Raw genomic sequence first — 24,464 nt, forward strand, 5'->3', positions numbered from 1 at the left:
TGCATCACTGCACAAGGATCTTTGTTTTCCTGCAAATATCCCTCTTCCAAACAAAAAAAGAAAAAAAAAAAAAACCAGAGAACTGGCATATTGTTTTTTCTTCAGATCCATCAGTGTGTTGAAGCATAGAGAATTTGGGTTGTTCTTGAAATACTTGAGCTTTGATGTATTTATGTGAGGAATGTTAAAAATGTAACCCCTAAAACCCTTTATGCTGTGACTGAGTTCTTGATCTGGACAGATCCACATGACTGAATACTGCTCTTTCAAGTATAAACATATTAGGTGTCATTATGCAATCCCTCTGTTCAACTGTTTTGTGCCAGATATTAATGGAAGAGTTGAGACAAAGAAAAAAAAAAAAAAAAAACAAAAGAAAAACAAAGGAAGACCATTTCAGTTTGTTTTAATAAATGCATAGAGTATTGATTTCTGGAGAAAAGAAATTTTTAAAACCAAGTGAGGAACATATTTTGAAAAACGGTATGCTTTAAATCCTCTGAAACTTTAGTTGTCTCTGCCACAGAACAGGTTTCCATAAAAGAAAAGACATTTGCAGTCCTGGACATGTCATTGTGGCTGTGTTTATAGCAACTAAAAATGTGTGAGATCTTTCCAAATTTTAATCAAAATTCTTCAAATTAAATAATTTGACAGGCTGACAATTCTCCCTCCATCCCAAAACAGATAGGAGGAATAATTGTTTCCTTTGACTCAACAATGTGATTTGATACACTCTAAAAATCATAGTTAAATCATAATGACCCTGTTTTAAATCCTTCTGGCTTGAAGGTGTACCTTTCAAATATCTTTAGAACTACCAGACTAGCCAGGATATATCTGCTAAGTTATCTGCTAAGCCACTGAAAATCTCAGAAAAAAATAAATCTATAATCAAATATGCCTTTTTTCCTTTGCACAGTAACTGCATTTTGGATTGCAGACTGTGAGAGCATGCAAAATGAATATGCTCAGAAAAAAAAAAAAAAAAAACAACAACCCATCAGCAATTCCAAAACTCTGTTTATGAAATGAAAAACAAATGAACAGAAAACCCACCAAGAAGTTGCAAAAGCATCAAGTACACAGTTGGGGATCATTGTACATTGTATTAAATGTATGTACTAGATAATTCTGCAATAAAGTAATTCTTTTAACCCTATGTTCTTTTTTGATATTTAATTAATTTCCCTTCACATACCTAATAAAACTTTTTACCAGTAGTTTAACAGGTTTCTCAAAGGGCATTGCAAAACTTTTCAGGAAGGATATCCTGAAAAATAAGAAATGTCACTGAACAAAACATGGGTAGGATTAGGACAAAGTACTAAGACCTGTTGTCTTTCTTCTAGTTGAGCAAAAGCAGGATCTAAAAGCTTGCTCCAGCAAACTGCTCTTTCCCTCCTCACCCTCCCATGTCAGTCCCAGCTCTTCCGCTCGTGCCCACCTTGATTCTCAGTGCAATACAGATCCCTCTTCTCTCCTCACTCTTCCCACCAGCTGTCCCAGCTCAGATACTGAAGGCAGAGATAGCACACATACAGTGAATTGGCAGGAATTTGGCTGGATGAGCTACTAGAATAACTACTTAAGAGCTCTCCCATTCTTCTAGGCATACAATCTCCACAACACCTAAAGAGACTACAATTTTTTTTCATTGGTTTGGGGGTTTTTGGTGGTTTTATTTGGTTTTTTTACCATTGCAATTGTAAATTTATCTGGTTGAAGAAAACAATTGTTCTTTAGCTGACCACGATCATTTCCAACTGACAAAAACCATCAGCTTATACAAACTGATCCCCTTTTGTGAATTAACAACCTTCATTGTTTCATTAACATTAACTGCTTAGGGATAAGCCTGAAAGTTTCCAGCAAAGTCCAAAGAGGATTAAAACAGCTTTGAGAAATCCAAGCTTAGCTTTTGGGGTGGATAAACAAATGAAGAATGAAGGAAGCTACTTGGAGATATTTTTGGTTGGCTAACCATCTTTATGTTATCCGAAGTCAAAAGTTTCCCCTAAGCCTTCACTGGCCTGTACATCTGAATTGTAAAGAGACTGAAAAAAAAGTATTACTGGATATGTCTAATTGCTGTTTTCACAGCCATAACCACATCTTTTCAACAGTACTGCCCATAAAAAAGAAGATATTACGACCATGTGAGCAACTGAAAAATCAAAACTTTCCCAGTCATTCACCCAACATATAACTGATCTCAAAGTTACCCCACATTTCTCCACTGCATCTAGAAAATAAAACACATGGTGAAGAACATGAGGTGAGAACATTTTGTACAGTTAATATGAAAACACTGAAAGTTACTGAATGTCCACAAGAGTTGTCTACTTTGCAAAGCAGCATCTCTCTGCTGAGAGATGACCAGCCAGCTGGTTCTCACAAGCCAAGCCTTCTGGGACAGTGCTGAGTCCACCTTTTTACCTAGACAGTTGCACACATGGTACTTGGCCATGGAGCACTGTTCATAGACACTATGACAGACAATTCATACAATACTTTACCCTGGAAACAAAGCTAAAATAGGAATATGAGCCTGAAAAATGTAACATATATAGCTGGGAATGTAAAGCTTTTTTTAGGAATTAACTTAGCTTTTTTTACCTTCTCATGTCCATCTTGGATCCTGCTTTGTACAGCCATGGGCCAACTAGAAAGAGCTTGTACAAAACATGTCTGTCTTCCAAAAATTTATTGTAAGACCCTACTATCAAGGAAATACTTTCATTAATAACTTAAAGCAAAGGTAGACACGTTTTTTCCTACATCATATAACAAGCACTTTGTACACATTAAACACAGTCTTGCGTGAAAACCTAGAGAAGATTAACAACTTTCAGAAATTATTTAGAAAGTGATTGTCTGACCCCACACAACTTTTCCACAATGATTGAAAACCATGAGTATGTGTTAGTTCCATTGCCAACACTGACATTCTTCTCTGTTGACCTATGAAATTAGACTTGTCCAATGGATTAATTGTATTAATTCCTAGATAAAGATGTCTAATGGGAATTCTGCCTGGTTTGACCATCATGGCTGAGATGAGGCACTTCCATCAAGTTGTCAATCATTTCCTGATAGGCTTTCAGGATTCATGACCCTGCTGGGAAATGCTGGGTGGTACTTTATCAGGTGCAGCACTCATACAGAGAGCAGGAGGAGGGAAGCAGCAGGGGAGGCACTGGGCGAATTTGTGTAACCTGACCTTTTGCTTTGGGCACCTCCTTGGATTTTTGTCTTGTCCCAGGTGGCCAACAGCTATGTTATTTCACAGAAATCTTTTGTTAAGAATGTGCGAAATGTAGCACTGCAAATTCCTAATGGATTGCACATCTGGCATAACAGGCAGACATGGCCCATGTGAGGCCCCAGATCTGCAGAGCAGCAAGGACCTGTACAGGTGAAACAACCACCACTTTAAGAGAAAACCTCCACTGAGCCAAACTAACATAGCTGCAGCAAAGAGTGAACTGCTGATGAGTAACTGCAAGACTTGTTGACAGAATTATGGAGATAGAACAGATTCTCATAACGCTACAGTGGCCAGTGCAGCAGATAAAGCATGAATGAAGGAACTTACCCCTGAACAGCACAGATACAGATAATTTCCCAAAAAATATATATTTTATACATATATATATATATGCAAATCACATTTCTCCAAAGACTACGGTATTTCCAGTCTTTACACTGCTTTCTTCATGGTTATTGTAAATTATACAATTTGACAAAACTGACTGGAGTCTGATACAGTTAACCTACATAAAAGAAGGGGAAGATCTACTACTTAGTTTAACTGGCATTCCCCTTGAAGGAATGAAGGCTTAATGCAATCTGAAAGAGGGGGAGATGAGAAACATTACTAAACAACTCTTATAATAGAGTTTAATTTAGAGTGTAAAATTATAAATTGAAAAGTTTCAATTTTACCACTAGACAAAATTATCATATTCTGAAATTCTTGCAACACCAGGCCTTTCCTTGACACAAATTAATCTTCAAAATTTTAAGACCGAATATTCCCTGTATCTTTTTTTCTGATTAAGTCCTATTTGGAAAATTTCTCAGTAAAGAAAAAAGATATCTTCTAAAATTGCTGGTCTCTTATAAACTTTATAAAAGTTGAAACTTAAAACCCCAATAGAGTACATCCTTCAAGAAAGAGGGATCTACACCATAAATGTCATTTACTTCCAAAAACCTATAAATAACCTTATAGCAAACCAGCCTATAGAAATTAAGCTTTTTAGAGGATAGCTCTTGTGGAAATCATGGAAACACTCTACTATTATCATTCCTAATCCACAGAAAAAGAATCTAGACAGAATAATGAACTTGTCCAGGGTAATAATGGGTCAATGGTAGAAGCTGACAAAACCGGACATTCTTAAACATCCTTCTCATCTTGCCAAAGTAGTTTAATGCATGTTGGCACATGGGAAATATTTTGACAGAGATAGTAAAGCAGAGAGGGAGAAAAGGCACATATTATCAGATTCCTCAGGGGAAAATCTACACTTTGTAGCACTACCCTGTGAGATAAAAATTCATTTTTCTGGTAATTTCTGTTATAACCAGCTACAAGAACCGCAGTCACATTATTTTGCCCTTTCCTCATCACATTTTTAGAATTGACAAAAGCTTCTATAACTATTAAGAAAACCAAGCCAAATTAAATACATTATTCTAAAATATTAAAGCATTTAAAAAACTGCTAGCCATTTTCAAGAAGCATTACCTGCAACTACTGCCAATTATTTTATTTTGAAATCAAAAAGAAACACGTTTTTTTGAAAGCTCTGAAGTAGCTTTAGAAAACCTATAAGGGATTGAGAACTTTGATCAAGTAGCCACAGAGAATATTCTGTCTTAAACATTACAAAGAAAGGAAAAAAGAGGGGGAAAAACCATTGCTAATTATCATCTTGGTAACATTTTTAAACAGACTGACAAAATTAAAGGATTAAGTAACCCTGTGTCAAACAAAAGATTAAGTATCACTCCTTTATATATACTCCTTTTTGTTTGACCCTGTGTCAAACAAAAGATTAAGTATCACTCCTTTATATAGTGATTCATAAATACTAGAAAACCTAAAGAACATTTTTAATAGCTCCTGTAAGTATTTGAAACGTTGGTCACAAACTGGAGAATCTTTCAGCTAACTGATAAGCATGTCTCTTCATCCTGTATAAAATGAACTTTCATGTACATGCATAGGATTCAAACTTTACCCAAAACTGTACACTGACTGTTGGTTTGGAATTTCCATGCAAAAGCAAGAGAAAGGAAAATTATAAGACAATATAATGTGACTTGGGTCATAGTGAACCAATAGTCCATATGGAAAGGACTAGTCGGTTTTGAGCACTGCCTTTAAAATAAAAAATTTTTAAAAATTTAAAAAATTAACAACAGACTGAAAACACACCTTCTGACAAATCCTATTCAGTTATTTGTTTCTGGATATTTTGAATGAGGAAGGCTTTGAGTATCAGTGATGAGGACTGAAAGAAAATTTTGTTTTCAACTTAGATGTTTCAGCAGACTATCTCCCTACTTCAGCCCTTGGGGAGTAGGAGTATGTATCAGCATAACGTTTATGTATTTCTGGAGGAGTGCAAAACAAACAAACAAACAAACTTGTAAGCCATCTACACACATCTACACACAATTAGTTTGCAAACATCAGCATTAATGAAGCCTGCTTTGCCCTAAATGCACGTACCATGGCAAGAGACTTCATGCCTGATACAGAACTCAGAATGTGTTGCTGCTGCTTGGATTTCTGGTATCTAAATAGGTGCTCCTGAACTATTTTTCTCTCAGGGAAACGTGTCTTTATTACTATTACAATTTTAATGAAGCTTTTAAGTGCTTCACATTTGAGAACATTGTTCTTCTGTCAAATTGGCTTCTCCTTGACTGATGGACACTAAAGTAAGTAAGTAGAAAGGTGGGCAGAAATTCCAAGCATATTAATGCAATCTTTATGTCTTTTAAAATAACTTCTACTAAAACTAGTTTCTGAGACAATACCATCCAGAGATTGTTAACTTGCTAAAGATCTTCTGTGAGATAGAAAATTAGCAAAATTTATTTACAGTTCACGAATATCAAACCTATTTTCTGTCACTTTATGATTGGTGCTAAATTTTGGCCTAAACAACATTTATAGCTAGGCTATAAATTCTAGAAGTAAGCTTGGAACTAACATCTGTTTGTTGAGGCCACTTTAGGAGGATACTGGGAAGAAAGTATTAAAAATGTTATTTTGTTGAATAGGTAGGGAGAAGTTAACACTGAGATGTCTAAAATTTCCAAGTTTCAAGTTTTATCAGGAAGAGTTTTGAAATTAAATTCCTTCTAGAATACAAACTAGAACTTGAAGAATTAGAAGTGGAAGATATTCAGAGGAAACACAATTATGCTAAACACACATAATTGCCAGACATGGGGTTTAATAGATTTCTGTTTCTCTGACTCATAGCAAATTACCTGCTTCCAGTACTTGGCATCAGGTCTTTGGTTCTTAGAAGAAAGCTCCTAAATGTGTTGCCCCCTGCCCCTTCACACAAGGAATTATGCTGTTGAACTAGTTCATTCCCTTGATTCCTGGAGCCCTCAATGCTTGTGACAGACATCCTGGTACCCCTTACAGTGCTGGGCTGACAGGATGGTACTTTCCTGGTTCATGCCTGAAATGTGCTACCAGCAGTCACATGTGCACTTACAGATTACACATAGAACTGTCTGCTTGTCTTTTCCCACTGAGTTTTTCTTAAGCTATCTCAGTGATGTAGATCTCAACAAGCTTTATTCTTCCTTGCTAATTGAGAAGTGCCCTGGGGTCTGAAGACTGCATTACAAATATAGTGATTGATCAACTTTCATTACTGATGTTACCTTCAGACTGACAAGTTTGGTTTTGAAGTGGTGTCATACAAAACATAGTTCATAAAAAAGAAGGCAGGGGACTTCAGCTTTCTGTAAAAATATATCATAACATTCACTAATTTTCAGGGATGATATTTTCCCTTTTAGGATTCATGGGTGGAGGAAGTGAGACTCCCCCAGTGCTTAACACATGTTTTTATGATGATTTACTTGACAGGAGAGAGACACAACAGCATAACTTTCTGAGAAGTTGATTATATCCAGAGACAAACAATAAGATATTTATTTTATTGTATATCAGCATATTTACAATATGCTGAAAGTTCTTCAGCTTATCCCCTGACTCAAAAAAATCTGCTGTCATTCAATTGTCTAGGCATTCTAATCAGTTGGTAACATTTCCCTAAATAATAGTTCAGAGTATAAAGACTGGTCAAATACACATTTTTAATCTCTTCTTTCTAATAAGACACTCTACTAGACCTAGAGAGCAACATACATACTGTTCAGTCATACTGACAAAGTAGCTCTTCACATGGTTGAGAGATATGTGGGCAATTAGCAGATCTTTCAGGGTCAGCGATTTTTTTTCTACTTCATTTCCTTGCTGTGATTTTACAGATTATATATTTAGATAAGACCTTAAACGTTTTGGCTTTAATTTATCATTGCTCACACTAAAACAAGAATAAAGAGTTGGGTCCTTGGGACAGTACAGAGCTAACATGAGAGCAATTGAGTTTTGTCTTTCCTGAAAGAAAGCCTTCTATAGCAAATTAACAGTCTTGGCACATGTAATTTAATAATGTTTAAGTTTGGCCTGTATTGTTCTTCTAAAGCAAATGGCTATTTTGCAGAAACTAGTTAAATAAAAGTCTTGTTCATATCTTGGCCTGATCTGTTGTATGTTTATGACAGAATCTGGACTGACAAATCTTCTAATAAGATTCTACAGATAACTTGTATTTACACCTCTCTTTCCTCAAGATTTACATTTTCATAGGACATGTTTCTTCTAACAAAGCATGAAGGTAAAGACAAGATCTTAAGATATCAGTCTATGAATTAGGAACACATTGCACTTCCACAATTTCTCTATTTTTTCCCCCTCCTGATAATGAACCTTTCTGATCTGGCTCTGTTCACACCTTATAAAAGGCTTCCATCTGAATTTGAAGGACTATTCTAACAACCTGGTGTAAGAGGTTCATTCCTTGCTAGAGAATATGAAAGAAAGTCCCTTCAAGAATTATGTTTATATTATTCAATTATTTATAAATTAATGGTGAACCGTCATCATCATGCTAAAAAAATTTAAAAGCATCTAGCCCATAATTTTATGCTGTTTTTGTCTGGTTTCTAACTTTTTTTACCCATAATTATCTCATGTGGAGAAAATTCTGAAAAAAAAGTTTGGCTTTTAAATATTAAAATGTTATATACCAAGAAATAACTTCATTCTTGTATTATGGCAAAATGACACAGCCCACAGAATCTATTTCAGTGACAGCTTCTCTCCTAACACAGCAAACAGATATTCAGGTTGAATTCACTGATCCTTCTCTTCAGGAAGATATGGCAGGACATGCTTTCATAACTGGCATCTTCAAATTATTCCTCGTCTAACATCTGGTTTGTATTTTGCAACACCACCACCCAAAATTTCTTTACACAGTTGTCCTTTTTTCAAAAAAATCCTCACATTAACACCCTGCATTAGCACTTTCTCCAAACAAATTTTCATATCCATATTTCTAATCAATTTTTGTAGTAGTTCCTAAATGGTTGCATATATTCTCATAAAACACAGGACTATAAAACCTCTTTAATGCAATCCCAAGGGCAGTCTTTTGAAGTAACAGCTAATAGCGTAAGTTAGCAATACTTTGAAGCATTAAGTGGAAGAAGGAATGGCAAAGCTGTATCCTGACTTTAGGTATGGTAATTATTTCTTATACTTGAGTGTACAGGTGTGATCATTAGTTTTAGATTACAATTTCTCAGAAGCAAATCACTCTGATTTCTTAAAGCCACTTTGAAATTGCACATCATTAAAACTGGGTCCCCCTTCCAGTTCCAAATGTGTATTTAAGCTCAACAGAGCACCTGTTAAAAAGAAACATTTGGCATCAAAAAATTGCAGCAGTTGGACAAGGCACAAAGAGGCACAGGGGTTGAACACAGCATGTCAAAAGCAAAAAAAAACCCTACCCTTTTCAGATCCTCTGTTCTAGTAAAAGTAACATACAGAACCACAGAATATACTGTGGGGACCTACATATGGGAAGGGACCCACAAGCATCAATATCACCTCTTAGCCCTGCATAGAATCATCCTTCAGAGTCACACCATGTGCCTGTTGTCCAAATGCTTCTTGAACTTTGTCAGGCTTGGTATTGTCACCACTTCCCCAAGGAGCCTGCTGCAGGACCCAATCACCCTCTGGTTGAACAACCTTTCCCTAATATCCAACTTAAACCTCCCCTGACAGAACTTCAGGCCATTCCCTCACGTCCTGTCACTGGGCACCACAGAGAAGAGATCAGTGCGTGTCCCTCTGGTTCTCCTCATGAGGAAGTTCTAGACCGCAGTGAGATCTCCTCTCAGTCTCCTCTGGCTGAACAGACCAAGTGACCTCTGCTGCTCCTCATATGGCTTCACTCAAGGCTCTTCAGCATCCTTTGGATGCTCTCTAATAGTTTAAGATCTTTCTTATATCATGGCACCTAAAACTGGCCCCAGCCCTCGAGGTGAGGCTGCCCCAGTACAGAGCAGAGCAGGACAGTCCCCTCCCTTGCCCAGCTGGCAATGCTGTGCCTGATGCACCCCAGGACAGGGTTGGCCCTCCTGGTTGCCAGGGTACTTACACCTAAGTAGGCTTTCACCAGGAGTTTGTATTTCTGCAATTAACAATTGGATGTAGCAGCCAGCTACTGGCAGAATATATCAGCTGCCAAAAAAACCTACATATAGAAAACATGACAGACTTAAATTTTTGCAACTACTGACGGTATCAACAGTGGGGGGAAATAAGGAAACAAGTTACTTATTTCCTTTAATGAACAGAAAAATTAGCTTCCTTAACAAAGACTTCTAGTATTTCCAGTTAGAAAATTTTGGAGCCGTTTTGCTGCATCTCTTCATGTTGACAGGCTTGGAAGAAGTCTGCTGATGTGAAGCAGTATGGCTTTGGGACTCACAAAAAGGTTAAGCCTGTATTTTCAGACACATACATTTGGGGTTCTTTTAAATACTTTTTTTTTAAAAAAAATACTAGCATTTTAAATAATTTGTGCATCATAGTAATATAACATTTAATCAAAATACTGTAACATGCCCAGAAGATGAAACAGCAAAGTAGTGCACCTGACAGACAGATTTATAAAGCTCCCCCTGAGGGTTTGAAGCTATCTGCTACACTACAAGCAAAAGAAGTAACTGTATTAAAACATGAATTTATTACCCCACAGAGGCAGTACATTGGTTGCTAACCACCAATGTCATGGAATGGAAGGTCACATATCAAAAAATATTTTCTAAAATTTCCCTTTGCTTACTCTGCCAAAATTTACAAGAAAAAGTACAAACACTGCATGCAATAAGGACAAAGGAAAGGAGCTCTAGTATCTGGCTGATAAGAACAATTCTGCTGATTAATACAGAAATATTTGACCTGTATAGGTTCCCAAGTTTTCATACATGCAAATGTCCAGTTAATGCACTTTTTTTCCACCTTTACTTTCTCCCTTTTTTCCTTATAATCTCAGCAGATAGTCCAAAATTTGGACTTAAGTAGGCACTGAAATTCTTTCATTCTAAATATCACAGGGAGAAAACCAAACATTTTAATTAAGATTAGTATAGACCTGAAGCTAAAAACACTGAGCAATAAGGACTAAGTCAAAGAGCACTGTCTTCATTAATAAACCTACTAATAAATCTCTGCTGCTTTAGAGTAAAGTTTTAGTCTCAGACTGAATTTATTTCCATTAGAAAACCTGGCTATAACTGAAGATACATCTGGCTATATCTATGCCAGTTAGCTCTTACACAGACATACCACCTCCTTACCCGATATAGATCTGCAGTCACAAATAAGAGTCAGGCAGATTAACAGTGAAGAAGCTACACTGACACCTGTATCTTCAGTATTTCACCTGATGATGCCAGGGGTAACTATCAGAGCACTGAGGAGCCATCTGGGTATTTCAGAGCCTTGGAGACCAACCTGAGAGCACAAGGACATATCAATCCTTTTCATTTCAGTTCAATCACAGATTGTTGACAACGTAGCATACCATGAGCAGGGCAATGCCAAGGCAGAAATGGTTATTTAATAGGATATACAGCTAATATAGTACCATATATATGGTGGTCCATGCTGGAGTGCAAACAATTTTCTGGTCTGAAAATAAATAAAAACCCACCTTTTTAAATCCATTGAAACCACATCTTCAAAATACATCAACACAGACCTATCAAACCAATAATTAAAATATAAATAGATATTAATTGTGTTTAGTAGTCTTTTTTTTTGTTGTTTTTGTTTTGTTTTGTTTTGTTTTTTTTTTCCCCAAAAATTTTGGGTTACATATAGTACCTAAAGTGTAACTGCAGGTAAGAAGTAGGATTATAGATATCAAGTAATCTGCCACAACTTCAGCCAGGACATAGTTTTATCTGAAAGTGTCCTAACATCAATTAAGAAGCACAATTTTGAGCAAGTAAAGAATTTTTCTTCCCTTTTTTCAAACTTCAGTATTAGAGATGAAATACTGAAAAGATTTATTCTACAGATCTGCAAAACACAAAGCAAATTAAAACTTTTCAATGTTTACCTCTAAATTATTAACACTTCCTTCTTATTTTGAAAGGTCTAAGATGACAATAGTGCTAACTTATTTTGACTAAAAGGTGTCCTGACAAAGAGAGGGTTCATAAATACTTAAGTCAAATTATAAAATTAGCAGATATGTACCATCTCGCCAGCCTCAAACTTTGTGCAGTAGTATCAGTCTAGTATGATGCAGCCAAGGGTCATACCCACTAACCTTACCTTTAAATCCAGTTTTGCAGTCTGTATCAAGGTACCTGAAGTCAGCCAGCTTTTACAGAAGTTGACTGAAAAAAATTAATTGTACTCTTCCAAGCAAAAATGTCACTACTAGAACAAAGATATATAAAGGGGGTGTGGTTGGGGTTTTTTTATTTGTTTTGAGGCAATTTTTTAATTCTGTTTTTTTGGGGAGATTTTTTTTTCTTTTCTAGCTTGGTGTTGGGAGGGTTGGGTTGATATGGTATTGTATGTATGCGAATCAGTAAGAGATCGGAGGAGGTGCAAAGAAAGGAAGGTAAAGATATATATTATACAGGTTCCTCCTAGCTGAAAGGTGTTTCAAACTGGGATAAAGATACATAGTTGAGTAATTTTTGTTATGGAAGACAATATCCTTGGGATTTTCTTTAAAACTAAACAGGATTGCATAATTATGGAACCTGGTATCTTTCAATCCATATTCTCAACCAGAATTACCCACAAACTATCAAGTTCTTGGCTAACAGCTCAGATCAGAAGAGGTAAAAATGTAATTGCTCAAACAAAGAAACAAAGAAAAATCATTCCACAAGATCGCTAACTTTCCACACATTTCAAACTACAAACAGCCAAAAACACCATACATGAAATAGTCCAAAGAAGTAAGAATTAAAGTTTAAAAAATAGGCATTTCTTCTGTTTTAAAATTTGTGAGAGCTATTTTGTGGTGATGTTTTGCTACTTTTAATAAAGTTTTAAGGAAAAAAGTTTCCAAGTATAGAGATAGAAATATAATAAACATATATTTTAGGGACAAACCATAATCCCAAAATCCCTACTAAATGAACACCGCTATTGCTGCAACCTTCCTTGTACTCTACAGCAGTACAAACTGCCCGAGATACTTTTAAAACATGCAGACTAAAACATGCAAAAAATTTATCCATAAATCCCAAAGTCGTGTTTTCTGGGAGAGGAAGAATTTGCAGAGACTCAATACAGTTCTACCCCCTCTTTTCCCTTGCTCCTTCATTGCCTTTATTAACTCAGTATGTCCCTACACTCACTTTAAAGACTTTGTTGCTATAGGAATTTATTTCCAAATTTTATTGTCAAGGAAAAAACAAGATTTTGGTGATTAAATGTCACAGAAGCTCTGACTTTTGTACAACCTAATCAAATCTACAGCCTTAAAAAAAAAAAATCTGTGTATGTGTTTGAAAGTCTTACAGTTCTGCTCATAAAAAAGGTACATATGTTCTACCTGGTATTTAAATGCCAAGTACAAAAATTCTCTCTCCCTTCCCCCAAAGTCTTCTGGATAATTTTTAACATAATTTCCACATGCGCACTTTCAATTCGTTTCCTAGAAACTCAAGAATAAAACATATTTTGTTTTCCCTTTCTCCCAGTGAAGACTACCCACAGTATCAAGAGATCCTTCTCTTCTATAAGTGACATTCAAGTTTAGCGACACTGGAAATTCACCTTGTAGTAATTGACCCATAAAGATGGCTACAAAATTGCACATAATGGGTTCCTTCCCTCCCCATAGCTAATCTATATTGCCGTTGGGAAAAAAATACATGCAAAAGGCACAAAATATTGTTCAGCTCCTCCAGTAAATATGCCCAAAAGTGTTTGATGTCTTCTATCACAACTGGCTGTTTCCACTGTAAATTTCATACACTTCCTCCCTTTTTAATATTGTAACTGTGTACATAAGTCAATGTTTAGTACCATTCACTAAGAAAAAGCATGTATGTAATAATTAAATCATTACCATTAAAATAAAATTGAGCATAAGCCAGAAAATTCAAAATTAAACCTATCATCAGAAAAATTCTCCCCTGTGGCTTGGGGTTTGTCTATGGTTCTGTTCCTTCAAAAGAAGTTGTCTCAGGTTCCGAACCAGAGCTCGTGTTCATGTACCAGGAATGGCTCTCTCTCGGGCAGGACTCTAAGAACACAACTGAAAATGCAGCTCTATAGAATAGACGTGGGCAATGCTGTCAGAGGACTACAGTGCTGAAACTTAGATGACCACAGTTAAGATGCTCAAAAAATCAGGAGCCTGACCTTCACACTCCCAGCAACCTTATCTTTCCCCAGGGTGCTGAGACAAATTGCTGGAAGTCAGAACTCAGAGCATCCAGAAGCTGCACCTGCTCCCTAATCTATCTGATTCTGATTGAGAGCATACTTCCAGGTTTTTCCTCTTCTGACACTATTATTGTATGTCTTGACTTCTGGGAGCAAGAGGTTTACCTTGCTATTTATCTGTGATTGACCAAGTGCAATGGGTTCATTAGGTAAAGCTCATCAGGAGCTACAAGCAATCCACACTTCATCAAACCAGGACATTTAGGTGTCTAGACATTAAGAGGCCAATTTAAAGTACTTATGATTGAACACACAGACACAGGTATAAACTTTTTGTGTGGCATTTAACAAACACAGTCCACACTTGATGAATACAACCATGAATGCATGCATTTTAACCATGGCACTAAACCAAGGTTTAAGCAGAAAGGCATAATTCCTGAGGCAAATCTGCACAAAAGGATTTACACCAGGAAATGTTTAACTCATTAAAACATCACTAAGCTTTAGCACTGTATGGTATTTCTCCCATTCTGAGGCCAGTACCTGGTCAACTGACCCATGGGAGAAGCAGAGACAGAGGGGAAAGGAACACGGCTTTCTAGCTAGTGAATAAATGGAAAACTGAAGATTGGCCAAAGCTACATATATTTCTTATCCTTCAAAGTTTGCAGAAACCCAATTCCCTTATCACAGCATAAAATACATTTAAGTATTAAACATTGACTAACCCTACCAAAAAGCATGAAATTTAACTATTCTTTAATATTGATATCTTAAATAGGATTTTTTTCAGCTTCTGGGGAAACAGTTTTACAGATTTTCTTTAATTAGGGAGCTAACTAATCACTGAGATGAAGAAAACCCTACTTCTGTAATAATGCCTAATATTCTGAAACTCAGTTGTTAGACAATATGATAAGCTTGGTGCTTTCAATAGATTCCTTAAATATTATGAAAACATTAAAAAAATAGTAGAGTAACAATTTCTGATTGATATTATTTGCAAAGATTTTGTAGAGTCAAAAGTAGTGAGTGTCCCAATAGCCTGCAATTAAAAACCACGATGAAAAAGTCATGCTGTTGACGTCAGTAATTGGCATGTAACCTCAGAATGAAAGATAAGTGCTAACAAAAACTATGCAAAGCCTGTGGAAACTTTCTTACCTTGTCCCTCTTAAAGAGATCCCTTTTAAGCCAGGGAGAATGTGCTGATTTTGTCTGGGATAGAGTTAATTTTCTTCAAAGTAGTTAGAATAGGGCTATGTTTTGGATTTGTGCTGGAAACAGTGTTGATGTCACAGGGATGTTTTAGCTATTGCTGAGCAGTGCTCACACAGCATCAAAGCTGCCCCACCAGCGAGGAGCTATGAGGGGGCACAGCCAGGACAGCTGATCATTGGGACATTTCAGACATACAGCATCCTGCTCAGCATAAAGATCTAAGGGAAAAAGCAGGAAGGGGCAGATAGTCAGAGTGATGGTGTCTGTCTTCCCAAGTAAGGGCAGTGCATGATAGAGCCCCGCCCTCCTGGACATGGCTGAACACCTTCCTGCCCATGGGAACCAGTGAATGAATTCCTTGCTTTGTTTGCACACACAGCTTTTGCTTTACATATCAAAGTACCTTTACCTCAGTCTCTGAGTTTTCCCCTTCCCCACCCTAACGGGAGGGAGTGAGCAAGCGGCTCTGTGGGGCTGAGGTTAAACCACAACAGAGAAGAATGGAGCAACACAGCATACTTCGTATGCTACCATGCAGTATAATCTTATGTAGGACTGAAGACAGTAACAACCTTTCTCTGCCAAACTAACCTTTCTGGTAAATTGAAGGTTCTCCACAGTTCCGGTAAATATGAAAAGCTGTCTCTCTTTTTTTATTTACTTATTTATTAAAAAAGACTTTGCCTTTTTCATCCTTCTAGAGGAGCATTCTCAAATACAGGCTCCTAAATATTACTGTGGACTTCAAGTGGATAGATAAAAGTAATGGGGATTTTCATGGCAATTCCAACGGAGACATGACAGATTTAATGTTAAAATTAAATGCCAGTGTCAGCAACTTCAGCATCTCATGATTCTTCATTTTTCACAAGATACAACTCTGATAAATTTGCCTTAAGATGCTGTATTTCTGTCATATGTGATCTGTTCCAGTGGTTTAAATCACTCCATGAAAATATTTTCAGGAAACAACAGCTATTTATACATATTGATGTCCAATTCAGTACCACTCCACTGACATCACAGGGACCTACAGGAGATCAATATCTCTGGAAAGATAGTGAAGGCCAATCTTGCTTTTCTTATTTCAGGATTAAACAGAAAAACAGCAAGGAGCTGTGGGAACTACAGGAAACAGCAGTATTAGCTACTTGAAATTGTCAAGGGAGCAGTAAACTGGAAAAAGCCTATTTTATCTAGGAAATATCCGGTGGGGGGAGTGATGGTCAAGACCACACAAGCCTCATGCTGTTGCCATCCAGCAGAGTGAAGAGAAAAGCATCAGGCTGGCTCATCTCCAAATATGAGCAATGTATGCGCAGGCACATTTGTCTCACTGTTTTCAGCATTTTGTACAGCCTTAAAGCTGAAAGGAAAATTAACCCCCAGCTGACTACTGCAGAATGAGAGATGCTAGGGATAAACAGGGCCCCAGCTGGCAATGAAGCCCCCAGTCTCTTCCACGGCACTTGAAATGCTAAGGGTTACCCAGCCCACAAATGCAATATTTAACAGCTCAGTACACTTGAATATGCGACTCTTGTTATACAAAATAAACCCTGTGAAAGGTCAAGTCATGTTTTGAAGCTGTAAGTTATTTATTATTTTTAACTGGAATAAAAGCAGTCTCTATGAAAAGCATATTTATTAAATATCTGATTCCAAGGATGAAGTCTGTCTGCTTCCCTAGCCCGCTGCCCTAACAGTCTAAACACTGTAAATACTATACTTCAAAGACATGGAGACAAGACTGGACCATGCCCACCCAAAAGAGAAATAACTTACAAAATAATAGGCTTCCAATCAGTTGTGCCAAAATATCAAGACCTCTGGGTAAGTTCAGCATAATAAATTCCTTAGATGGTGGAAAATGAGCAGAAAATAAACCATCCAGTTGGATTCTAAATAATGATGAAACACTACTGCAAAATAGCATAGCTTGCAAATGGAGAAGAGATGAGCAATAAGCAACACTGACTACTACATTACTAAGGCTTTAGAGCTCCTCAGAAGAGAAGGATAAAACTGCAAATTTAAATCAAGAGCAGCATTTTGTTTTGACATTGCTTTTCAAAGCACAGTAGTTCTAAAAGTAGTAACTTCAAAGACAAAAAAATGCAGAAAGTGGACTACTTGAAGTTTAGAGGAGTGTTCTCAAAAATCAGTAGCTTTATCCATTGCCCAGCAGCATATCACCCACAACTAAGACTGTTCCAAGATCAAAAAGAAAGTAGAGTTTTATAAAACATGGTTTGGTGGTTGATGACGTCATCCATGGAGGCCCCACGTTTACATCATTACCTTAAATAAAATATAGGCCTCCAATAAAATTGCCTTTTACAAACCAATGCTGTTATAATAGCACAGGAGGCTAGATAATGCATCCTGCAATCCAGTTTGTGGTTCATGATAAGCTATACACCAATAACTAACTCCACATGTGGGACAGACTTCCTGGAGGGGGATTTAATCAAATATGTGATGGGAAAAGATACATTTTCTTATTTTGGTATAACAAACTCCTGGTAGGAACAATATGTTGATCTGGTAAAATGTTACTGTATTGTAGCAGTGCAATATTAGTAGAAGTTACATCTAGTTTAGTTATTTCTGTTTGTATACATAAGCCACAGAGAAGTAAATACTTTATCATTACTGTTATATTAAAAAATGAGCTTTAAATGCATTTGCCCATCTTTTTATTGCTAATGTTATTCAGATCCACTCACTTTAAAAAACCCAACAAAAAAACCAAGCAAACAAAAGAAAACCTAAAAAACCCACAAGATGAAAAAAGAGCAGCACAATAGGGTTTATATTAGCTTTATACTATTAATTGGACAGAAGACTGTTGATTAATGCTTCTGCAGAAGACTGTTGATTAAAGCTGAATATTGCAAACACAAAACAATTAAGCCTCTGTATTTGCATATTTTCTGTGATAGCAAACTTGATCACAGTTCTCTCCCATATTCAAGCTCCCCCTCCCAGTCCTACACCTCTGGTGGTTTTACTTGCACAACTCCAGCTGCTGACAGGTGCAATCTCTGATACCTATCACACCTGACAACTCAATCAATCTGCATACATGCTATGCAACTTACACTGGAAATTACTCAAGGTCTAGAATCCTGAAAAATAAAACAAAAGTCCAACTTACTTCCACAAGGCATGCTTTACCCCAGCAGAACATCACTTTTTCAATTACTCTCATTTCAGACAACTCATTTAAGACTGCAATAAATACAATTCCATCAAAATCTTTTGACTCAAAGACAGTGAATACCTTCATGTCAATCAATCAGAATAAAATACAGCTAACCAAATGAAATGGAGTCCAGACTGACAACTTTTCCAGACAGAGTGAGAGCATCACAGGCAGACAGGAATACAAGACCTGGCAGCAGAAAGAAAATCAGCAGCCAAGTTCTAGTGAATAACCAATACACAGATGACATAGAAAAGAGGTGGATCATTTAATAAGTGGTTACAATATAAATTTTTAAGATGCCTCAAGAATAGCTTCTAAATAAGGGGTAGCATTAATCTGCTCAGCTAGTGGTCCAGCTTTGCAACTACCTTGTTTAGAAGCCCTGCCAGTCTACTCAAATTGCACTGGGATGTTTTCATTCTCTTGATGTGACAAATCAAAATGCATATGATAACTGACCTGTGTAGTAGTCATCATATAATACCATTGGATACTTGGCCCAAGGATAAAAACACAATGGAAAAAAATAGGCTTGTCATCCAATACCATATCCTACCATCAGCTGGAGCATTCTTCAAGTTGCTTGTACCAGTTCATACTTTCCTGACCATCCTGAAGATGGTCAGTAGTTTCACTATTCTTTAAACATAAATAATTGTTTATTTATATATATATATTGTATATTCTGTAAAATGTCATAGTTTTTGAAGTTGAAAGCCATAGTCTGGCAGCATATAAGCCCAGGTCCTTAACCAGCCACTCCCTCAAATCCATCTCTCTCCATCCCTTGTTTCTGTGCCCACACTGCATCTTTCCTCTTACTGCTAGTCAGTACAGCTATTTGTAGGGCAATGACAAGGACTGAATATAACTGAACTGATTCAGCTTTAAAGTAACTCCTAAAAGAAGTATCTGAGATATTTGCGGTGAGGGGTGTGGGGCTTAAAGGTTATTTTTTTACCTGCATTTCCTCTCAGTTCAGTTTGCAGCACAGCCTAGGAAACAGCTGTATCAGCTCAGCTGGACAGGGCTGAGCTAAAGGTTAGGCAGACTGAAAGGGATAGGACCTTTCTACTGTTCCATTACAAAGCATTCAGATACTGCTTACTTAGGTAGTACAGCCTTGAGCTAAGCAACTTTTAAATTATCTTCCTTTCTTCCTTGGCTCCATTCTACACTTTTGCCTTCCAACACACTACAAAAGACTACAACTTTTTCCTCAACTGACATGTTTGATGTGGTTTTTTTTTTTCCTTTCTCCTGAAGCTGCCCTCCCCCAGTATTACACTAGGAAAACATGAAGAACAAATTCCAGAACAGGGACATGGACACAATTCTTTCTAATTTTTCAGGCTGAGCAGCACTCAGCCTGAACATGTATGCAAGAAACATGCAGCCTAGTAATTCAGTGAATTAAAAAATGCATTTCTGGCCAATTAATTGAAATATTCGTATTTTCATTCAATGTAGTCTCTCCCCATAAAACAGTTTCCAGCAAAAATCAAATCTCCACAAAGATCTGTAATCTACAAAATACAGAATTACTATTTCTAGCATTATAGATGAAAAAATAAATTTTCAAAACCATCGGTTTTCTGTCCAAGGCAACTTTGATGCTGGGTGCAAAAAAACCCCACAAGCCAGGCGTCCAAATTTAGAGCTCCACACCTAGGAAGAGAGACCTCGTGTTCAAAAAGTTAGAATGTGGAAGCTTGGATTTTACCTGTGTCATTTAGGTCTCTTCTGGACCAATTTTACTCTGGTCTGGTGTGGAAAAGGAGGAAAAAGGTGAGAACAAGCTTTTCTCAATTAAAATATCAGAAACATCTGCAAAGATTTTGGGTTTGAGCAATGTTTAATAATAAAAATTTTCCAGCTGTTCAGAATTTTCCATCATATGAATGTTTTTACAACTGTTTAATTCCATAGGATAGGGTAACACTTGAGTTATTAACTAAACTCCTTGAAGCACTTGAAAAAGTCTCATCTTTGTGCCTTTCAGTATAAAACCTGCTGCTGCTGATGTATTTTTAGAAAAAAATAAATGCAACAACTTCATCAGTTTCCTATTTGTTTCTGCTCAGTGTTAGATGCACAATGTATCATACACTATTTGGCTACTGACATTCAGAGATCTTACATATGTCATTATACATGAGTAAAAAAAACTGCATATATATATACAAAATTATTCTTTCCTTTTCCAGGAAAGAATTTTGTCAGAAAAGAGCATAATAACCAAGTTAACACCTTAGAGAAGTTTAAGAGGAAACTAAAAGTGACTAGGTGTTTTGGGTTTTTCTTACCCTACTACTTTCCTTTTATATTACAGCTATATAGTCTGTACAAACAGAAATTATCACTGCTTTATGATAAGCTACAATTTCTTTTCAATTCATTTGGAAGAGAAAACAAAATTTTCAAATCAAGTTTTGAGATAAGCAAAGCAATGAAACAAAATACATTTTTGCAATCTACATCTCACTGAAAACTGTGACAACACATGTCCAAATGAAACACTGCTGTCCTTTTGTCAAGACAGTATTTTTCTGAAAAACAGCCATTTCACTAAAAATAAAAGTACATATACTCACCTTACTCATTTGTACAGCAAATGCTGTAAAGGACTCTTGATTTTAACTGAGGTTTCTGGGTACCACTAAAATACACACAGTTTTGTGAGTGGGAAGCTAGGGGATTTGCCAAACTTGTTTGTCCGCTTATTTTACTTGTTTGTTCTTGGGGAAGAAGTTAAAAAATAGGAAATACTTATTTGATTAAGGCAATAATACTAGGGGAAGGAAAAAAATATGTGTCAAAGGCATGCACCAAGTCCTATGCATCTGTGTTAAACTAGAACAATAAGAGTTTTATCTTTGCCTCAGGGAGCAAAACCGATGGTATCAGCTGCTGCACTTGCACGCACTTGCACGCCTGACCAAACTAAGCTGAGTTTGCAAGATACAAGAGGATTAGAGCACTAACGAATTCCTTGCAAAAAGCAGTCAGATATCCAGTGCTCGACTCGGATATCCAGTGCTTCACAGTAAACAGAATGAGGGAGCTGCTGGAAGTAAGGAAAGTAATTGAAGAAAACCAACCCCAGCATCGAGTCATAGCAATGGCTAATAACACATTGCTTAAACAAAATGTAAAAAGACCATACTAAAGCTCTTGAAATGTTCTTTCAGCATTAAACATCTGAGCTTATTTTTGGGAGTTGACTAAACTACTAAGAATTATTGTGTACTCAAAAACACATTTAGCACCTGTTTAATAGTGAATGGTGCCTCACAAAAAGCTTACCACAAAGGAGACTCACCTTGTATAAAGCAGAAATGATCTGATGCATTTTCAGTCGATGAAATACAAATATATCATATACAGCTGAAATGGCCAGAACAGTCACTCCTTGCTCCTTCCACAGCATGCTGCATCCTGCACATAGCCCTGCTCCCAAGATCCAGCCCCAAGTACTTGGTGAGGAACCTCTGGTAGAGCAGTGCTTCACGTAACACATGAGGGAAAGCAGAAAGAAGAGGCAGGCTCCAATATCTGCCCTCCCTACAATCCCTGCTACGGCTTCCGTGTGGATGGGATGAGATGCAAACAGCAGGCCTGCTATCAAGGTCCAGTACCCATCGCCAAAGAGAATCCTGGAGAAGTTTGTGAAAAGGCCAGTGACTGCTGCATGTAAGAGGACATTTACAAGATGGTAGCCCCATGGATCCATTCCCCCAACAGCACGGTTAATGCGGAAGGAAAGCGTGCAGAGAGGTCTGTAGGACTTGTGGCTCCCACTGTGAGTAAGCAGGGTCCCCCAAAAGTCATTGTAGAAGATATGGATCCACGGCGTGTCAGGCAAAAGGTCCTGGTTTGTCTTGATAGCTCGACTACAAAAGACAAATAAAAACTTCATTTTAACAGAAGAAAATGGCTACAAATGAAAGGCTGTGAAAATGCAATCACACTGCTACAAATTCAAGTTTTGAATTTTAACAGGATGTGTTAAAAAACTACATATCTGTTGATTTCCTTCTAGAGTAGAATTTCCATATAAATTGTCTTTTAAAACATTAGAAACAGACATTACACTGTTTCTGTTAAATTAAAACACCCTTCAGTGCCATTTTTCTGAGTCTAACCCAGGACTAATCAGTTAAGATTTGATGAGTTATAATTAAAATGTAAAAGAAATATGAAAATCTTGAAAACGTTACTGTTGAAACAATGGATCCTCCGGTATATCAGAACTAAAACCACAACTGTCCTTTTATACTGGAATTTTAATTTAGATTTTAGAATGGATTTTGCTAACATAGGTAAACAATAAGTATAGAAGTCGGTAGGAGTGTGCAATGTTCTGCTTCTGGACAGGGCCTTGTATAATTGCCTTGTGCACATTTTGACTGACAACATTTTCTGCAACAACTTGCTGAAGATAGACAACAGAATATTTCACAGATGAAAATACACTTTCTTTTCCAATTTCTTGTATTTCCAATTGAGGAAAAAAAAAACATTTTTACATTGTACTAGCTTTTGAACTCAAGTCTGTCAGCCTGATTAGAAAAAAAATGCTCCAGTTTTCAGCATTTATGCTTGCAACCACACTGGCAAGAACTCATGCCAGCCATTAGCAGTCCCCAAGTCTAATTCGTTACTGTAAAAATCTGTCTCCTGTAGTGTTTGTACAAATACAAAGACTTGCATTTAAATTTATGCAGTGGGAGAAGGTGTGAGACCTGCTTAGTGCAAAGAGATGACTAGAATTTAATTAGTTACTTGTATTTAAGCAATTATTTAAACATGTGTTGTTGTTACTACTGAGCTTAAGTCATTTAGCATTTATTTTATTAAGGTAATTAAGAATCCAGCCAGCTGAAGACTCTTCTATTCAAAAAACCAAACAAGAGAGATGATTTTGATTTCATTCTCTCTTCAAAACCTCTATCTGTCTTACCAGAAAATACCCTCCTATAATTAATAGTTTTTCAATTCAGATGAGGAAGGAAAAAAAAAAAGGTGTGAAACTCAAGGCCACATTTAAAATGCATGACTAACTCATATTCCAAGACTCCCGTCACATTCTCCATTTCCTTAGAACCTGTAAGCAAATCCCTTTTTTTTTTTTTTTTTTTTTTTTTTGTGGTATTTGTTTCAGGAATGTTGCCTTGTTCTGGGAAGAAAAATGTTCAAAACAGATATATACTGCACCACAGAATCTCCATGCAAATACTCCAAATACCACACAGCTCAGCATTTCCATTGTCCAGAGCATCCTGCTGTAATGCTTTCAGACATGCTTTCTCTCAGCAAGTCCTTTTGTCTCTGAGAACATAGAGGTTATAGAGAGGTCAGCCTAAATCCTTTAAAGATCTGATGATGCTTTTTAGAATATTTGAAAATTTTCATTTTGACTTCTGCTTATGCAGTGGATCAGGTTGCCTGTATTTGTTTTCCCAACCCCACACACATTTTTCTCATTTTAGGCGAGTCACAAAAGATCACTGGAAGAAAACAAGATTGTGGTTTCCACATTATTTATCTTGTCCTTCTGTGTTGTCCTTTCTTGAAACCTAATTCCTCTGTTTGTGATTTCCTTTTGTAGTGTAACTCCCAGAAGTACTATCAGAAAACTAGGAATTTGGCAAAAATAAAGCAGGTGTCATGCAAGAAAGAGTCCTTTCTCTGAGAAAAACATAATATATTAGACGACAGGCAGCTAAGAATGGCTATCAAATGTCAGGATTTAGAGTTGAAACCCTGAACTGCAAAAGTGTTTTTTCTTGGGGAAACATAAGAATGTAAGTGGCAACAAAATTGCCAGCACAACCACCCTCCTCTGAGGCAAAGCATTCTTCTACAAAGAGCCCAGACAGTTCCCAGGTTGCTCCCAAGAAATGGTAGCTTTTAGTATTTAGTTTGCCTTTTCTCTAAGGTGATAGTTTTCATGCAGCAGACACTCATATTGAA

General features: G+C 36.8%; 1 protein-coding gene across 4 annotated transcripts in view; it reads right to left on the reverse strand.

Moving 5' to 3' along the window:
* TMTC2 (transmembrane O-mannosyltransferase targeting cadherins 2) overlaps positions 1-24,464 on the reverse strand; it is a 243,499-nt gene that overhangs the window by 122,873 nt on the left and 96,162 nt on the right. For 3 of the 4 annotated variants that reach the window (XM_053977222.1, XM_053977223.1, XM_053977224.1), the window contains exon 2: positions 21,811-22,381. In XM_053977222.1, coding sequence (XP_053833197.1) covers positions 21,811-22,381 — 571 coding nt within the window. Of the gene's footprint in view, positions 1-21,473; positions 21,510-21,810; positions 22,382-24,464 lie in introns of those variants that run through there. The other variant, XM_053977225.1, reaches the window with a different exon arrangement.

This window comes from Vidua macroura, chromosome 5 (assembly GCF_024509145.1).
Source record: "Vidua macroura isolate BioBank_ID:100142 chromosome 5, ASM2450914v1, whole genome shotgun sequence".
NCBI classification, from domain to species: Eukaryota; Metazoa; Chordata; class Aves; order Passeriformes; family Viduidae; genus Vidua; species Vidua macroura.